Source organism: Microcebus murinus, chromosome 12 (assembly GCF_040939455.1).
Source record: "Microcebus murinus isolate Inina chromosome 12, M.murinus_Inina_mat1.0, whole genome shotgun sequence".
NCBI lineage: Eukaryota > Metazoa > Chordata > Mammalia > Primates > Cheirogaleidae > Microcebus > Microcebus murinus.
The window spans coordinates 28071817-28087632 of NC_134115.1; the positions used below are offsets into that span (position 1 = coordinate 28071817).

Sequence of the window (15816 nt, forward strand, 5' to 3'; positions counted from 1 at the left end):
GGGAGTTGCTGGGATTATAGGCCTGAGCCACTGTGGCCAGCTATTTAATAATTTTTTTGTGGTGAGACATTTGAAATTTACTCCTTTAATTATTTTGAAATAGGCAATACACTATTATTGACTATAGTCACCCTGCTGTGCAATAGATCTCAAAATGTATTTCTCCTATGTGAAACATTGTAGTCTTTGATCAACAACTCTCCATTGTCCCCCCACCCCCATCAAGCTTCTGATTACTATCATTTCACTCTCTACTTCCATGAGTTAAACTTGACTTTTTCTTCATCATAGCACCTATTCTCAGCTGATGTTGCATTATGTATTTCTGACTTACATTTTCTACCTCTCCCCCACTGGCATGTAAACTCCAAATAAGTAAAAACTTTGTATGTTATATTCATTGCAGTATCCTCAGCACTTAGAATAGCAAATGATCAATAAATATTTATTAAAATGAGACATTGTGGTCTCAAACTACAGGAGCTCAGTCTGGATGCTTGATTTAGCTATTGAGAGTGTCAGTTCTACCATGGAGATACAAATTAGAGACTGAGGAGACTTGGGAAGAGAAATATTTTTAGAAACAGTGATATCTCTTTATATTTTGGCACTTTAAAGTTTACAAAACCGGCCGGGTGCGATGGCTCACACCTGTAATCCTAGCACTCTAGGAGGCCGAGGCAGGCGAATTGCTCAAGGTCAGGAGTTTGAAACCAGCCTGAGCTAGAGCAAGACCCTGTCTCTACTATAAATAGAAAGAAATTAATTGGCCAACTAATATATATAGAAAAAATTAGCCGGGCATGGCGGCGCATGCCTGTAGTCCCAGCTACTCGGGAGACTGAGGCAGGAGGATTGGTTGAGCCCAGGAGTTTGAGGTTGCTGTGAGCTGGGCTGACGCCATGGCACTCACTCTATTCTGGGCAACAAAGCAAGACTCTGTCTCAAAAAAAAAAAAAAAAAAAAGTTTACAAAACCCTTTCACATACATAATCTCATTTGACCCTCTAACATTGGCAATGTCAGCATGGCAGGAATTATTACCCCGTTTTGAAAATGTATAAACAATCTCAGAGAGTCCAAGATTTCTGTAAAATCATCCAGTGCTTGTAACCTATAGGGAACTGAAGGTATTTCAGAACTTCTGTGTGGGAGGCAACATAGAACAGTGGCTTAGGGATACACACTTTGGAACTAGGCAGATCTGGGTTTGAGTTCTCAGTTGGCCACTTACCAGCTGGATATTTATTTTTCCTCATCTGTAAAATGGAGCTAAAAGATCAATTGAGAGAACTATGCACAGCTGTAAGTGCCATCACATAGAAGGCAGCTGATCTATGTGTGTATAAGTATACTTGCATTTTATTAGACACCAGCATGGTTTGGAGCAACTGGTTCAGCCTGGTCTCCCTGCTGAACCAGTTTAGGACTCCCAAGGGAATCTCTAAGTCCTGAGGAGAAGATTCATATATTTTCAATTCCTGCTAAGGGTATGGATAGTCTGGAATCTTCTTTCCAGACTGTGAGCCATAAATCTCTAGGACCATTTTGTACCATTTGAAATTGAACACCCCTAGATGCCTCCCTACTCTATACTCAAAAACACTTCAAATGACCAGCTACATAGGAAGTCTAGTATGTGCAAGGTCATGTGCCTGATCTCCAAGACTTAGATGCTGAGAAGTTGCCATCTCCAGAACTCAAAGCTTAGAGGCCTTGTGCACCAGCATCACTTGGGAGTTTAAAAAGATATCAATGCTCTGGTGCCACCACCAAAGATTTAGATTCATGTAGTCCAGCGTAAGATAGATTCTCTATCTTTAGCATGCATCACAATCACCTGGAAGGCTTATTAAAACAGATTTCTGGGGTCCCAGAAATCTCTGGAGTTTCTGATTCAGTAGTTCTGAGGTAGGGATTGAGAATTTGCATTTCAGGTGAATTTGCATTTCAGGTATTGCAGATGCTGCTGGTACCTGGACCACACTTTGAGAACCATTTGAATAAGGTAGTAATATGGGTGCCCTAATAGCCTGACAAAATTCATTCATTATCTCTGAATAGTAATCAATTATATTAGTAAGTTCCTGAACAAAGTCCACTTTGCTTTTGTAAAGAAACATTAAATCACTATTAAAATCATTCCTGGGGCTATTATTTTTTTTACTAAATTTCTAGACAGTTTATCCATGCTGAGATAATGAGCTTTTTTTTTTTTTTTTTTTTTTTTTTTTTTTTTTTTTGAGACAGAGTCTCGCTTTCTTGCCTAGGCTAGAGTGAGTGCCGTGGCGTCAGCCTAGCTCACAGCAACCTCAAACTCCTGGGCTCAAGCGATCCTGCTGCCTCAGCCTCCCGAGTAGCTGGGACTACAGGCACGAGCCACCATGCCCGGCTGATTTTTATATTATATATATTAGTTGGCCAATTAATTTCTTTCTATTTTTATGGTAGAGACGGGGTCTCGCTCAGGCTGGTTTTGAACTCCTGACCTTGAGCAATCCGCCCGCCTCGGCCTCCCAGAGTGCTAGGATTACAGGCGTGAGCCACCGCGCCCGGCCAGATAATGAGCTTTTTCCAGACAGTGGCTCATCTGCCTTCTTTCATTCGGTTTTTAACAATGCTGCATCCTCGATGGTCACCTGAGCTGCTGCAATTCCTTCCCATTTAGATCTCTAGATTTTTGGTTGTACGATAATGCAAAATAAAGCCCTTGTTTTGGATACCTTTTCCCAGGAAGATTTGGGCTTAGACCAGGCAGCCAGTGGTAATAGCTGAAGAGCACTGGTTCAGGAGGTTTATCAGCTGGAAGCAAGGATGAGGAGGAAGCTGGGCTTTTAGTTGGAGCTCACGCTTGAGAATTCTACACAGCAATTTCAAGAACAAGTTAGGAATCTGAAGTTTATCTCCCCAGAGCTTTCTGGAGCTTTGGTTCATGGTAGGTAAGTGAAGTCAGTGGCTGTCAGAAGGTGGCTACTGGTGTCCAGACTAGATTGGCTGCTCAGCTTCACCTCCTGGAATTTAAGAGGGTCTTGCCTATTGCTGCCCAGATTTGCTTATGATAGAGATCATCTAGGGTGGTCTCATCTGTACCACATGGGAGGACCTGGGTGGGGAGTCCCAGGATTGGGATCAAGATTCTCAGTTTCTTTTGCATCAGTGCAGTGATGGGGCAGAGGCTTAAAAGAAAAACAAACAAAAAAAACCTTTAGTCTGGACTATTTACACTGACTGTTAAATATAGGCTTAAAACCAAAGCCCTCACATGCATGTGGGTAGTGACAAGTGAAAGGTGCAGCTGCAACAACTCATTAGGTAATACCATATTTAGAAGAAAGGGAGACTTTGTTCTGGAGATTTGCAGGATACATCGAAATGTATTTGACACCCATAATGCATCAAGACAAAAATAGATACACTTTCATCATTGAATTGCAAAATAAAATCACTTTATGCCTCAATTCCCAGGCTTTCTCTCTCTGATTAATTTCTCATTTGCTGCTTAGATTTAATGGTATATAGACTAATTATGTTTACTCTTAATCCTCCCTTTATCCATGACCCCAAAGAAAAACAAAATATTCTCTTTGGTAGCAAGAAAATCAGAAGCTTAGTATGCCTGTTTTCCATCACCTGATTCCTATCTCTTTTGTCTTACCTGGTGTTGCCTCTCACAGCTGTATTCAATCAGTGCTCGGAGCCAGGAAATGCTCTGTTCACCTCTTCTTCTCCATAAGAGAGACTCTTCACTATCTTCCTCCTTTTTCAAATAAACACTCAGCAGACCAGTCCCCGCTCCATACATGTGGTAGAAAAAGGTCAAGCAGTGTTTTCCGGAGACTCCTCGAAGAGGCCCAGACCGGAGGCGAGCCTTCTGTCCATACACCATGTGGGAGGCCTCAATGTACATGTAGTAGCCTTGAGAGAAATTCAAGAGCAGGTGTTGTTAAAAAGGACACAAATCATATTGTCTTCTTTCATAGTGTTCCTGGAAACATGGCTGATTTGACTATAGTACTGAGAAAGGACTTTTATAATTTTGGAGAGTATGTATAATCCAAGGAGAATAAATATGCTACAAAAACGAAACCATCAGCAGGCGTGATGGCTCACACCTGTAATCCAAGCACTCTGGGAGGCTGAGACAGGCAGATTGTTTGAGCTCAGGAGTTGGAGACCAGCCTGAGCAAGAGCAAGACCCCCGTCTCTACTAAAAAAATAGAAATTATTGGACAATTAAAAAAAATATATATATATATAAAAATTAGCTGGGCATGGTGGTGCATGCCTGTGGTCCCAGCTACTCAGGAGGCTGAGGCAGAAGGATCACTTGAGCTCAGGAGTTTGAGGTTGCTGTGAGCTAGGTTAATGCCATGGCACTCTAGCCTGGTCAACAGAGAGAGACTCTCTCTCAAAAAGAAAGCAACAAAAAAACCAAAATGAGACCATCAAAATGATTTTTAAAATGTAATGATTTATACTTCAGTTTAATAGATAGGAGATAATCAATATGCCAGAATTATGCCACTGATATGGTGATTAACACATCAGAATTTATGTTACTAATTCATGGACAATATTCTGAAGCCTCCAGGCATTGGTTTAGGGGAAAGAGCATGTGTTTTATAGTCAGGAAGATCTGGATTCAAGTCTTGACTCTAACATTTGTTGTCTACGTGATTCTGGTCTAATGAATGATCTTCTCTGAACCTATATTCAACATTTTAAAATAACAGTTGATAATACCTGTGCTCTAGAATTGTGAGAATTAAATGATATACGACATATGCCTACAGGTAATACATATTCAAATATTAACTTCCTGTCCTGCTTACTTCCTAAAAGTTTTCGTGTCACTTTTTTTAGTCTTGAAAACATATTTTATAACATTTTTAAATTGCATTTCCAATTTCCTTTTCTAATTTTATTTTATGATTATTTTTTAATTTGCTAGTTTCAGGCAGAAAGAGGATTAGTCTGCATTTATATAAGGCAACTGTGTGAGAGAGCCAGCTTATACTGGCTCCCAAGAGTCAGTTGTGTGCATCCTTTACAGTTCCAAGTGACTTCACATGGAAAGCTTGAAATGGGCCATGAGGAAAGTATTTTCACCACAGAAATAGCACATGTATGGAAATCAGCACCCCTTCCCCAAAGAGAGCCAGCTGGTGTTAAACAATTGCCATCATGTCACTGAAATAAAGGTATACATGAATAGCAATGCAAGAGATCTTTTCTAGAGGAATGCACCAGTAACATAATTCTGTGCACTTGAGGTTCATTTTTAAAACGGCTCTGAACTCTACATCAATAGTTCTTAACCTCGGATCATTTGATTAAAAGTTTTGATCTCTTCTATTTGAAAAATAAAACCCACAAAAAATGTTTGCATGCAATTTCATTGCCTTCTCTGGTGTTATGTTTGTGTTTGGGCTGGGTGTTTGTGTTCCCCAATATTCATATGTTGAAACCCTAACCCCAATGTGATAGTATTTTGAAATGGGTCCTTTGGGAGGTAATTAGAGTTAGACGAGGTCATGAGGATGGGGGCCTCATGATGGGATTAATGCCGTTATAAGAAGAGCCAACAGAAATCTGTTCTCTCCCTCCATGCGCACACACTGAGGAAAGGCCATGTGCGCACATAGTGAGATGGTAGCTATTTGCAAACCAGGAAGGGAGTCCTTGCCAGGAACCAAAACAGCTGACACCTTGATTTTGGGCTCCCCACCCTCCAGAACTGTGAGAGATAAATTCTATTGTTTGAGCCACCCGGTCTATGATATTTTATTATGGGAGCCCAAGCAAACTAAAACATTTGGCAATATTGATTTTTTTAACATATATGATATAAAAAATAATAGTTGCAAAGTAACATGTTTCATTATTTCATGCAGAAATTGAGGGGAAAAATAAAGACATCTCAAATAATGTATGTAAATGAAATGTTTTCAAGGGTATCTTTCCTTATAGTTTAATCAATGAACTCTAATCATTTCCCAAAATATGGCAATATGAGATATCACATCAAGAACTGGTTGGAAGTCCCATCTATGCCTCTCCTTTCTATTTCCACAAACACAGATCCAAGGAGTTCTATAGGCTTTTTGAAGGAGTGGGAGAAATCACCATTGGTCTTATTAAATTGTATACACTGCGCAAACCCTTCCCCCAGTGTTTTACTCTGTAAAGTTTTCACCTTGCAAAACTGGGCTATCCAACTCATGGGATGTGGCCTCCATTAACTAGTCACATGCTTAGGAATGATGCTACCCCAGAGAACCTGAATCAGGGCAGTGTTCTGTGTCTGTCACTTCAGGTTGCCTGCAGGTAAGCCACAGTGCCAACAAACCTCTGCTAGCTGTGGATCCACAGATACAGTGAGCAAGTAGAAATCAAAACGTCCTTAGGGTACTCTAAAGACTACACACATTTAAGCCCTGCTCAAAAGTAAATTTAAATTAGAAGTCTAGTTGGTTTACATAGGAAATTGAAATTGTGGTGGTGTCTTTGATCTGGTATGTGATATTTGACATCCCATTTCAATTTTTCATTTCTTTGGCAATAGTTTCGTCCAGAGGCGTGCTAGAGGAAGTGACATAGCTGTCAATTTCCCCATGATCTGCTTTAAACTACAGGGAGAAAAATTGTCAGTGTTCTGGAGTGCTTACCAAGGATATCCTCATCACTAAAGCCAATGGTCAGTTTCCAGTCCTAGTCATTTTTGTACCATCAGTAGCATGGGACATAGCAGATGACCCCTGACTTCTAGAATTACTTTCTTACTTTGGCTGGCAGGACACTGTATTTTCCTGCTTTTTCTCCCACCTCACTGGTCACTCCTTTGCCAGTTCACTCTCTCTTCCCTGACCCCTTAACCTTGGAGTGCCCCAAGGTCCAGTTTTTGAACTTCTCTATTCTCACTCCCTTGATGATCTCATCTTATTTCAGGCCTTTAAATATCACATATGTTGTTATATCTCAAATGTAAATTTCCAACCTCTTTGCTGACATCTGCACTTGTTCAAACTGCTTAATGGACACCTCCACCTCTAGTCAAATAGACATCTCATGATGACCATGTTCAGAACTAAACTCCTAACAGCTTGCAGTGCACTAAATGTCCAGTTGTCCAGGCCTAAACCTGGAAGTCACATGCCACTGCTCTCCTCCTCTCACTGTCCACATCCAGGTCATCAGGAATTCCCACTGGCTCTACATTCAAAAATATATCCAGAATCCAGTCACTTCTCTTCCAACCACCTCCACTACTATGACCCTGGTCTGAGCTGCTATCATTTTTCACTTGGATTCACGCAACGGCGTTAATCCAAGTTAGTCTGTCTGCTTTCCCAGTTAGTCTGTCTGCTTCTACCCTTGTCCCCTGCAATCTAATCCCAATACTGTATCCATAGCAATTCTTCTAAAATAAAAGCAAAGTCTTAGTATTCCTCTGTTTAAAACTTCCATTGTCTCAGCATTGCAGAGTAAAAACCAGAGCCCTTACAATTGCCTTAGGGCCCTATAGAATCTCCCACAGCATTCCATTATCTTACCTCTCTGGTCGCCCATCCTACTACTAATCAGCGCCAAACCCTGCTTAGCTTCATGGGATCAGATAAGATTGGGCACATTTAGAGTGGTATGCCCATAGATTTTATTAGCTTTGTGATTTCTATAACCTTTCTCCTCATTCATCCTGTGTTGCTTGGCTGTGCTGGCCTCTGTGTTGTTGCTGTAATCTGGTAGGTATGCCGCTACCTTAGGGCCTTTGCATGTTATATTATAATTCTGGCTCTTCCCCCAGATATTCTCAGGTCTCACTCTTTTATCTCCTTTAAGTCTTTGCTCAGATGTTACCTTTTCTATTAGACCTGTTCTGACTATACCATTTCAAATTGCAATTCCCCCTCCTCTGGCACTCCTTATTCTCTACACCCCCATTTATTATGTTTTCATAACAAATTGCATGTAATCACCTCTTAACATACTATGTCAATTTCTTATTTTTTATGTTTGTCTGTCTAGACCCCTCTAGATTTCACAAAGGCAGAGATTTTTCCTTGTTTGGTTCACTGCCATGTTCCTGGGACCTAGAACAGTGCTTGGGATATAGTAGATGCTCAATAAATGTATGTTTAATGGGTAAGCGAATGCATTTTCTTCCACAGCTCTAAGCACAAACCAGTTTGTTTCTAGAGCACGTGGCTCCACCAAGGTCACTCCAAATGTGTGAGGTTCTTGCCAGTGAGATATGCACTTGACTAGGATGTTCAAAGGCAAAACTACAACAGATACAAGTTTTGATAAAATTAAAATCTTATTGAAGCAAATGTTCTCAAACTAGTTCCACACCATCTGATGCATTTTTTTAAAATGAGCACACATACGATAATTCTTTGACTTTATAACCTTCATTCTTTTACTGGCAAGAAAATTGCTACACAGGAAGCCCTGGAGTTTTTGTGCATTCAGCAATGAAAGGAACCTTTATTGCACTTTCTTTTCTTTAACATTTTCTAGTTTAACACATTGACTGCCACACTAGAAAAATAATTATTTTCCTTGGGGCCACAGTGTTTCTTTTATGAAAATAAAAACTTCAAAAACAAAATGATCCTTTCTAGTTTAATGAAAAATTTTTAATTTTTTATTGTTTTCTGTGCATGAATTATATGCAACTTGAAAAATAATTCACATGTCTACCAACGTAGAGACATGTGAGTTACATATGTTTCACTAGGCCCCGGGTTCAAAACTAGTGTGAGTTAAATACAACTCACTTGGCAGTTAATGTGTTAAGCTAGGTCAATGTAAACAAATGTGGACATACACAATCCTAATAGAGAGGTGTGTTTAATTTAATTCCACGGAAAATAAGGTCAAGCCATGAAAATGACCATAGTATATCACGTAACTATGGACAAAGGAATACACCATACTATCCTATACAGAAGTTAGCGACACCAAAGACTAAAATAATACCTTAATACAGTTAACTTAAAAAACATTTCCTCCAAAAATAATTATTTTAAGGCAACAAGAAAAAAAATCAAAGAAAAAATTTTTGCACCTGGTTTTGGATCTCTCAAAAGGCCCACTTGAAACTTAGGTAAAGGACCTTAGCTATAGATAAAACTCTCAAGTGGGGAGAAAAAAAAAGGCTTTTCTGAAAAATGCTATCACTGGGGAATTGGAAAGTAGAGACTACAAGGGCCCTGAAATATAAAATCTTTTCAGAACAGAGAGGAAGCAACAGATGCATCACGAGTGAGAGATGACCCAAGAATTGTCCTGGGTTTAGTGATGATAGCTGCGCATTCCTGGTGATAACAATACGAACCTCCACCAGGATTATTCTGAGGTCCTGGAAGAAAGCAAAACTCTTAATCACCTCCAGGATCATTGGTTCCAATTCCATCTTCCATGGGTCCAACGCACTAATTCATTTAGCCTTGAAAAGGTGACGTATGACGCTGGTTGCCAAGCTCTTCCCCAGAGGGTGGGGCTCTAACTAAGTCAGGGATGGCCTGCACAGCGCCCTCCATCCCATCTTCTGTTCTTTGGGCCACACACCACTCCATAGATGTGACTCCTGAAGTCTACTATGCTTTCAGTTCATGCACCTCTGGGGCTCGGGTTATCAAGCTGACACTATTAGCTATTAGTTTCCAGTTCTAGAAAGTTTTACGTTTAGCACTATGAAATATGAAAAGAAATCTCCTGTGTTGTTTGACTTATAATTGTGCTGCTTTTGGAAGACAGGAGTAACATCCAGGGGAATGTGAGTGCCTTTCTGGGGCACTGACAATAGTCTACATTTCTTAAATAATTTTGGCTTTTGCAAATATCTTTCGGGGTATGATTGTATTTTGAGCACATACAGTAGTCCTCCCTTATCCTCAGGGTATGCATTCCAAGACACCCCTCTGCCCCCCGTGGATGCCTGAAACCATGAATAGTACTGAACCCTATATATATGTTTGTTCCTATACATACATATGTATTATAAAGTTGAATTTATAAATTAGGCACAGTAAGAGATTGACAACAATAACTAATAATACAATAGAACCATTATAACAATATTCAAAATGGTGCATAATTTGAAACTTATGAATTGTTTATTTCTGGAATTTTCCATTTAATATTTTTAGGCTGTCGTTGACTAAGGGTAATTGAAACCACAGAAAGAGAACCTGTGGAAAAGAGGAGACTACTATATGTATATTCTATACGGCAAGATAGATTAAGAGCTTTCTAGACCAATATCTATGCCTAAAAGTAATTTTACCAAATTTGTCAACAAGTCAGAATTTACCCCTCTAATCTACAAACTAATTATTTCTCTTGATTACAAATATTTTTCCTTCTTGACTTGCATATGACACTTTCTCTCCCCAGAAAAGATCAGAGGTTCACAGAGAGCCAGTCTGCCTCATATGTGTTTAGAAAGCGGAGAAAAGCCCTGTGTGTTGACAAGTTTTGCCACATTCCGGCTTCAAGCACTGTCTGTCTCTGCAAACAAAAGCTCTGGCTGGAAGCCAGGAAGCCGCAGCACTGAAGCTTCAGACGGGCTCACATGTTCTTGTGCATGAAGGATTCCAGTCTGGGGAAGGGATTATTAACTGGAGAAAACAAATTACTTTCTCTCTGTGGGTCATTGTTTAACATTCAAAACGGGGGCTCCAATGGATCTACTGGGAGATCAGGGCCCCATCTGTTCTGGGCACAGCAACTGTGATGTGTGGAGACACACAGACACACAACAGATCCATGATTCTGAGCTGTGCAGCAGCTGTTCCTCCAGTCCCGTGGTCTCCTTCACAGAGTAGAGAAGGAGCCCGAGTGCCTGTGTGAAGAAGCTGTGTGGAATGAACAGCTAGCTGCGTTCAGTAAGCTGGAAGAGGACTCTTAAAAACCAAGAAAAAAAGACATAAGTACTTTGGGAAACTGCTAAAGATGTCTCCCTAAAGTTGCTCTTTACTTTACTTTTAAGTCATTCTAAAAGCCTGTCATAAATAAGGCATTATTGTTTAATGGGTATGGAGTTTCAGTTTGGGGAAATGAAAAAAGTTCTGGAGATAGATGGTGATGGCTGCACAACTATGTGAATGCACTCAATGCCATGAACTACACACTTAGAAATGACTAACATGGAACATTTTATGTTGTATATATTTTACCTTCTGTGTAAGTAGGATCTGACAATTTCAGAAAGTAACATAACAAAATAAGTTATAGAGAGATTGAAGAACATTGGAGTTTCTTTCTTTTTCTTTTTTTTTTTTTTTATGATGGGGTCTTCCTCTATTGCCCAGACTGGAGTGCAGTGGTGTGATCATAGCTCACTACAGACTCCAATTCCTGGACTCAAGGGATCTGGCTCAGCCTCCCTAGTAGCTGGGACTACAGGTGTGTACCACCACACTGGCTAATTAAAAAAAAATTTTTTTAGAGAGCTAGGTCTTACTATGGAGAGACTTTAATAATCTGGAGCTAATTCCTCAGATGGTTACAAACTGGTTAAGTAGCATTGTTGCATGTCTGAATAGCAATTACCAAAATTCTTAAAAGATAACTACTTGAAATAGACTGAAACTAACACATTGAATACATAGTTTTGATTTTTCCTTTGTCTAACAACATATTTTTATAAATAAATTTCATTATTTGATGTATTACAGTGTTATTGATATTTTAATCACACAAGAAGGGGGTGTTCTTGGAAATGAAGAGGACTTCTATCTTTACTTAGCAGCATGTTGGAAGAGAATCTAATTGCCAGAAATAAGGAAGATTTATTGGAACATTGAACTGTACCACAAAAGAAAGTGATGGTATCCTTTCTCTGGAAATCGTTAAGAATGGTGCAGAGCTGCTTTTCTGGGATGTAGTAGAATGGGGGAGGGAGGACTGAATGACTTTTAATCTATTAATTGGGGGACTCAGTGGGCTAGGAAATGTTAGAATTGAAGGCATTTTCTCACTAAACTGGATAGTTATAAGTTGATTTATTTATTTTACTATCGTTTGGCTACAAAATCTCTATAAACTCCAGGTCAACTCAAATAAATGTTTACAAAGAATTCTGACAGCATTATGTCGTATAAATGTTAATAAAATTGCAATGGCCAATAAAACCTTGGGGACCTTGTTAAGACTTGTCTTTATTATCTTGTAGATATTGTACTCCCCCCTTATCTGGGTCGGGGATATGTTCCAAGACTCCCAATGGATGCCTAAAACCATGTGTAGAACTGAGCCCTATATACACTGTGTTTTTTCCTATACACACATACCTATGATTGAGTTTAATTTATGAATTAGGCACAGTAACAGATTAACAACAATAGCTAATAATAAAACAGGACAAATTATAACAATAACTGTAATAAAAGGTATGTAAATGTGGTCTCTCTCTCAAAATTTCTTATTGTACTGCACTCACCCTTCTTCACGTGATGATGTGAGATGATAAAATGCCTACACGATAAGACGAAATGAGATGAATGACATAGGCACTGTGACGTAGCGTTAGGCTACCCCTGACCTTCTGAAGCTATATCAGGATCATCTGCTTCAGGTGATCCTGGATCTTCGAGTCATGACAATGTTGATGGTTGGATATCAGGAGCAGATGATGTTGGTTAGCGATCCTAAATAGCTGAAGGATTTTTTTTTTTTTCAAAAGCTTTTGGAAGGACATCGTAATTGGCAGTTGTTGTCGCTCTCTTTTTAACTCATCAAAGTGTTGCCGCAGAGGTGATCATACTGGTGACTATAATGCTGCGTTTCATTCAAGGATTGTATTCCATAATTTTGTCCTTTAGTGTCGGTACAATTTGAAATAGTTCAGCAAATTTCAGTAATGTCTACATTGTTGGTTCTGCTTCAGTTTCTTCATCTTCCTCAGTAATGTCTACATTGTTGGTTCTGCTTCAGTTTCTTCATCTTCCTCTTCCTCTGTAGATAGCAAGTTCTTCTGATTCCTCATTTGTTAGTACTTTTTTTTTTTTTTTTTTTTTTGAGACAGAGTCTCGCTTGTTGCCCAGGCTAGAGTGAGTGCTGTGGCGTCAGCCTAGCTCACAGCAACCTCAAACTCCTGGGCTCGAGCAATCCTTCTGCCTCAGCCTCCCAAGTAGCTGGGACTACAGGCATGCACCACCATGCCCGGCTAATTTTTTTTATATATATATATTAGTTGGCCAATTAATTTCTTTCTATTTATAGTAGAGACGGGATCTCGCTCTTGCTCAGGCTGGTTTCGAACTCCTGACCTCGAGCAATCCGCCCGCCTTGGCCTCCCAGAGTGCTAGGATTACAGGCTTGAGCCACCGCGCCCGGCCTGTTAGTACTTTTGATAGCTTCCAATATGTTCTTCCATTTCTTCATCAAGCATGCTGGCAAATCCTCCACCAATTTGTCCTGCTGTGTGAATGATTTTCCTAATTTCTCCATTGATCCCCGGGAAGCCTTAAAAATCATTCACTTCACTCCCTAAGTTCTTCCAGCAGGCGGTCGCAGTTTCTGGTTTTAATTTATCTATTGCAGTTTTGATGACTGTTATTGCATGAGCAATAGTGAATGATTTCCAGCACTGCATTGTGTCCAGATTAGGGTCTGCATCGATTGCTGATAGAATGCAAGCAAATACCAGGCAGGCGTGTGTGGCCTTGACAAACCAAATGAGGCCCTGGTTGCGGGGCTGAAGCAATGAGGTTGTATTTGGAGGCAAAAATGCAATCTCAACGTTTTCATTTTCACAGCAGACAGATTCAGGATGGCCAAGTGCATGGTTTATTATTAATAGGACTTTAAATTCCAACTCTTCCTCTTCCAAGTACTTTTTTTTTCACTTCTTGGATGAAGCATTGGTGGGATCATTCCATACACAGGATGGCCATCACCCACACTTTCTGAGTATGCTGCCAGAACACTGGCAAGTGATTTTTGTTTTGTTTTTGTGAGTGGGTTCTTCGTTCTGTATACTATGCCTGGCTTTATCATACTCCTTGTGGCATTGTCACATAGTATTGTAGTTAATCTGTCCTTCCATGTTTTATGCCCTGATGCCTCCTTTGCACTTTTACAAATGTAGGTTCTAGTGGGCATCTTCTTCCAGAAATCTTGAAAACTTGCTTTAGACGGTATCATTTCTCTTTAATCACTTCTTCAATCCTGCTGGAAATGTGGCAGAACCCTCTTTATCCACAGACACACCCCTCTAGTAATTTTTATAATTTTTCAGTCCAAACCTATTCCTGAATCTGTGCAACCACTCCTTATTTGCAGTAAATGGGTTAGTGTCACTCACTCATTTCAGGGGCTCCCCTGCTGAAGTCTTTGTACAGGCTCACTGCTTTCTGGTGCAACACATTGCCACCAGTCAGAACACAGTTCTGTTCATGTGTTCCACCCACAAATGCCTTTTCCAGTTCAACTAAGCACTGATCATGCACTGTGGCTATAAGTTTTGTAGTTTGAGGTGCAATAGCAAAACTAGCATGACTTTATTTTTCCTTCTTCACAATTTCAGGAATGGAAGATTCGTTCTTACTGTAGATCTTAGCAAGCTTAGCATACAGTTGCTTTTCTTTCCTTAGCAAGTTGAGAACTTTCAACCTTTTCACTTAAAGGAAGCACTTTACATCTTCTCTTTCGCATGTTCGAATTGCCAGCATCTCTTACTCTTGCACTTTGTGGCCGTTATAAAGTAAACTAAGGGTGGCTTGAACACAAGGGAGATTTTATCACGCTATTCAGAATGGTGTACAATTGAAAACTTACAAATGGTTTATTTCCAAAATTTTCCATTGAATATTTTTGGACCATGGTTGACTGTGGATTACCGAAACTGTGGAAATGTGAAATCACATTTAAGCGGGTATTACTGTATCAGGAAACTTTCTGTTCCTGCCAGGATAAGGTGACTCAAGTAAATGGTGGTAGGAAGTGGATTGTCAAATCCTGCAGAGTCCATCCCACCTCAATGCAAGTCACTACCCATCTGTCACTGATGCCATTATTATCTTATTGAATAGGAGCAAAGTGGCAGGGCTAGATTTTTTTTTTTTGTCTTTGTTGTTATTCTACTAAAATGACTTGTTCTACAAGTGTTCGCCAAACTTTATTCATACAAATAGCACTTTCATGATATTTTTTGCTTATCTACACACTTTCTGTACCATTATTCATTTAATATTTTTCTTTAAATAGATTTGACTTTTATTACTTAAATATATTTATTCAAATAGAAAACTTCATATTAGCATAAAAACAGCTAGCTATAAGTCTGTGAAATGATGGTTTTGATGGACTGGTTATACATTTTTCTTATACATGGGTATAACTACCAAATTTAAAAAAGTTAATGTAGTTACTTACCACTTGAATTACCTATTAATAAATGTAATGCATTTCGAGAAACATTGGATTAAGGTTTCTATCAAACCTTCTGATTTCTACTAAGTCATTTTACTTGTAGTAATAGGCCATGATTTTCTATTTTATAAAAGTACAAATGACATAAAACAATGAGTCCAGGAAAGTATCCCAAGGATAAATATCAGAATTTGTAAAAGATTCACTAATTGTAAAAATAATAATACCATTCATTTCAGTGGCACTTATATATTTATCAATTCTTTTCACAAATGTAATCTCAGTTCATCATCACAGCCACCCTAAGAGATTAGCAGATGTCTTAGTCTGTGCTGCTATAACAGAATGCCTGAGACTGGGTAATTTATAAAGAGCAGATATTTGTATCTCACAGTTTTGGAGGCTGGTAAGTCCAAGATCAAGGTGCTGGGAGGT

At 39.4% G+C, this 15816-nt stretch overlaps 1 protein-coding gene across 2 annotated transcripts in view; it reads right to left on the bottom strand.

The window, feature by feature from the left end:
• The window catches only part of MAMDC2 (MAM domain containing 2), a 161422-nt gene that overhangs the window by 5490 nt on the left and 140116 nt on the right, over positions 1-15816 (bottom strand). The window contains exon 12 of one of the 2 annotated variants that reach the window (XM_012736779.2): positions 3656-3915. In XM_012736779.2, the coding sequence (XP_012592233.1) occupies positions 3656-3915 (260 nt within the window). Of the gene's footprint in view, positions 1-3655; positions 3916-15816 lie in introns of those variants that run through there. The other variant, XM_076008640.1, reaches the window with a different exon arrangement.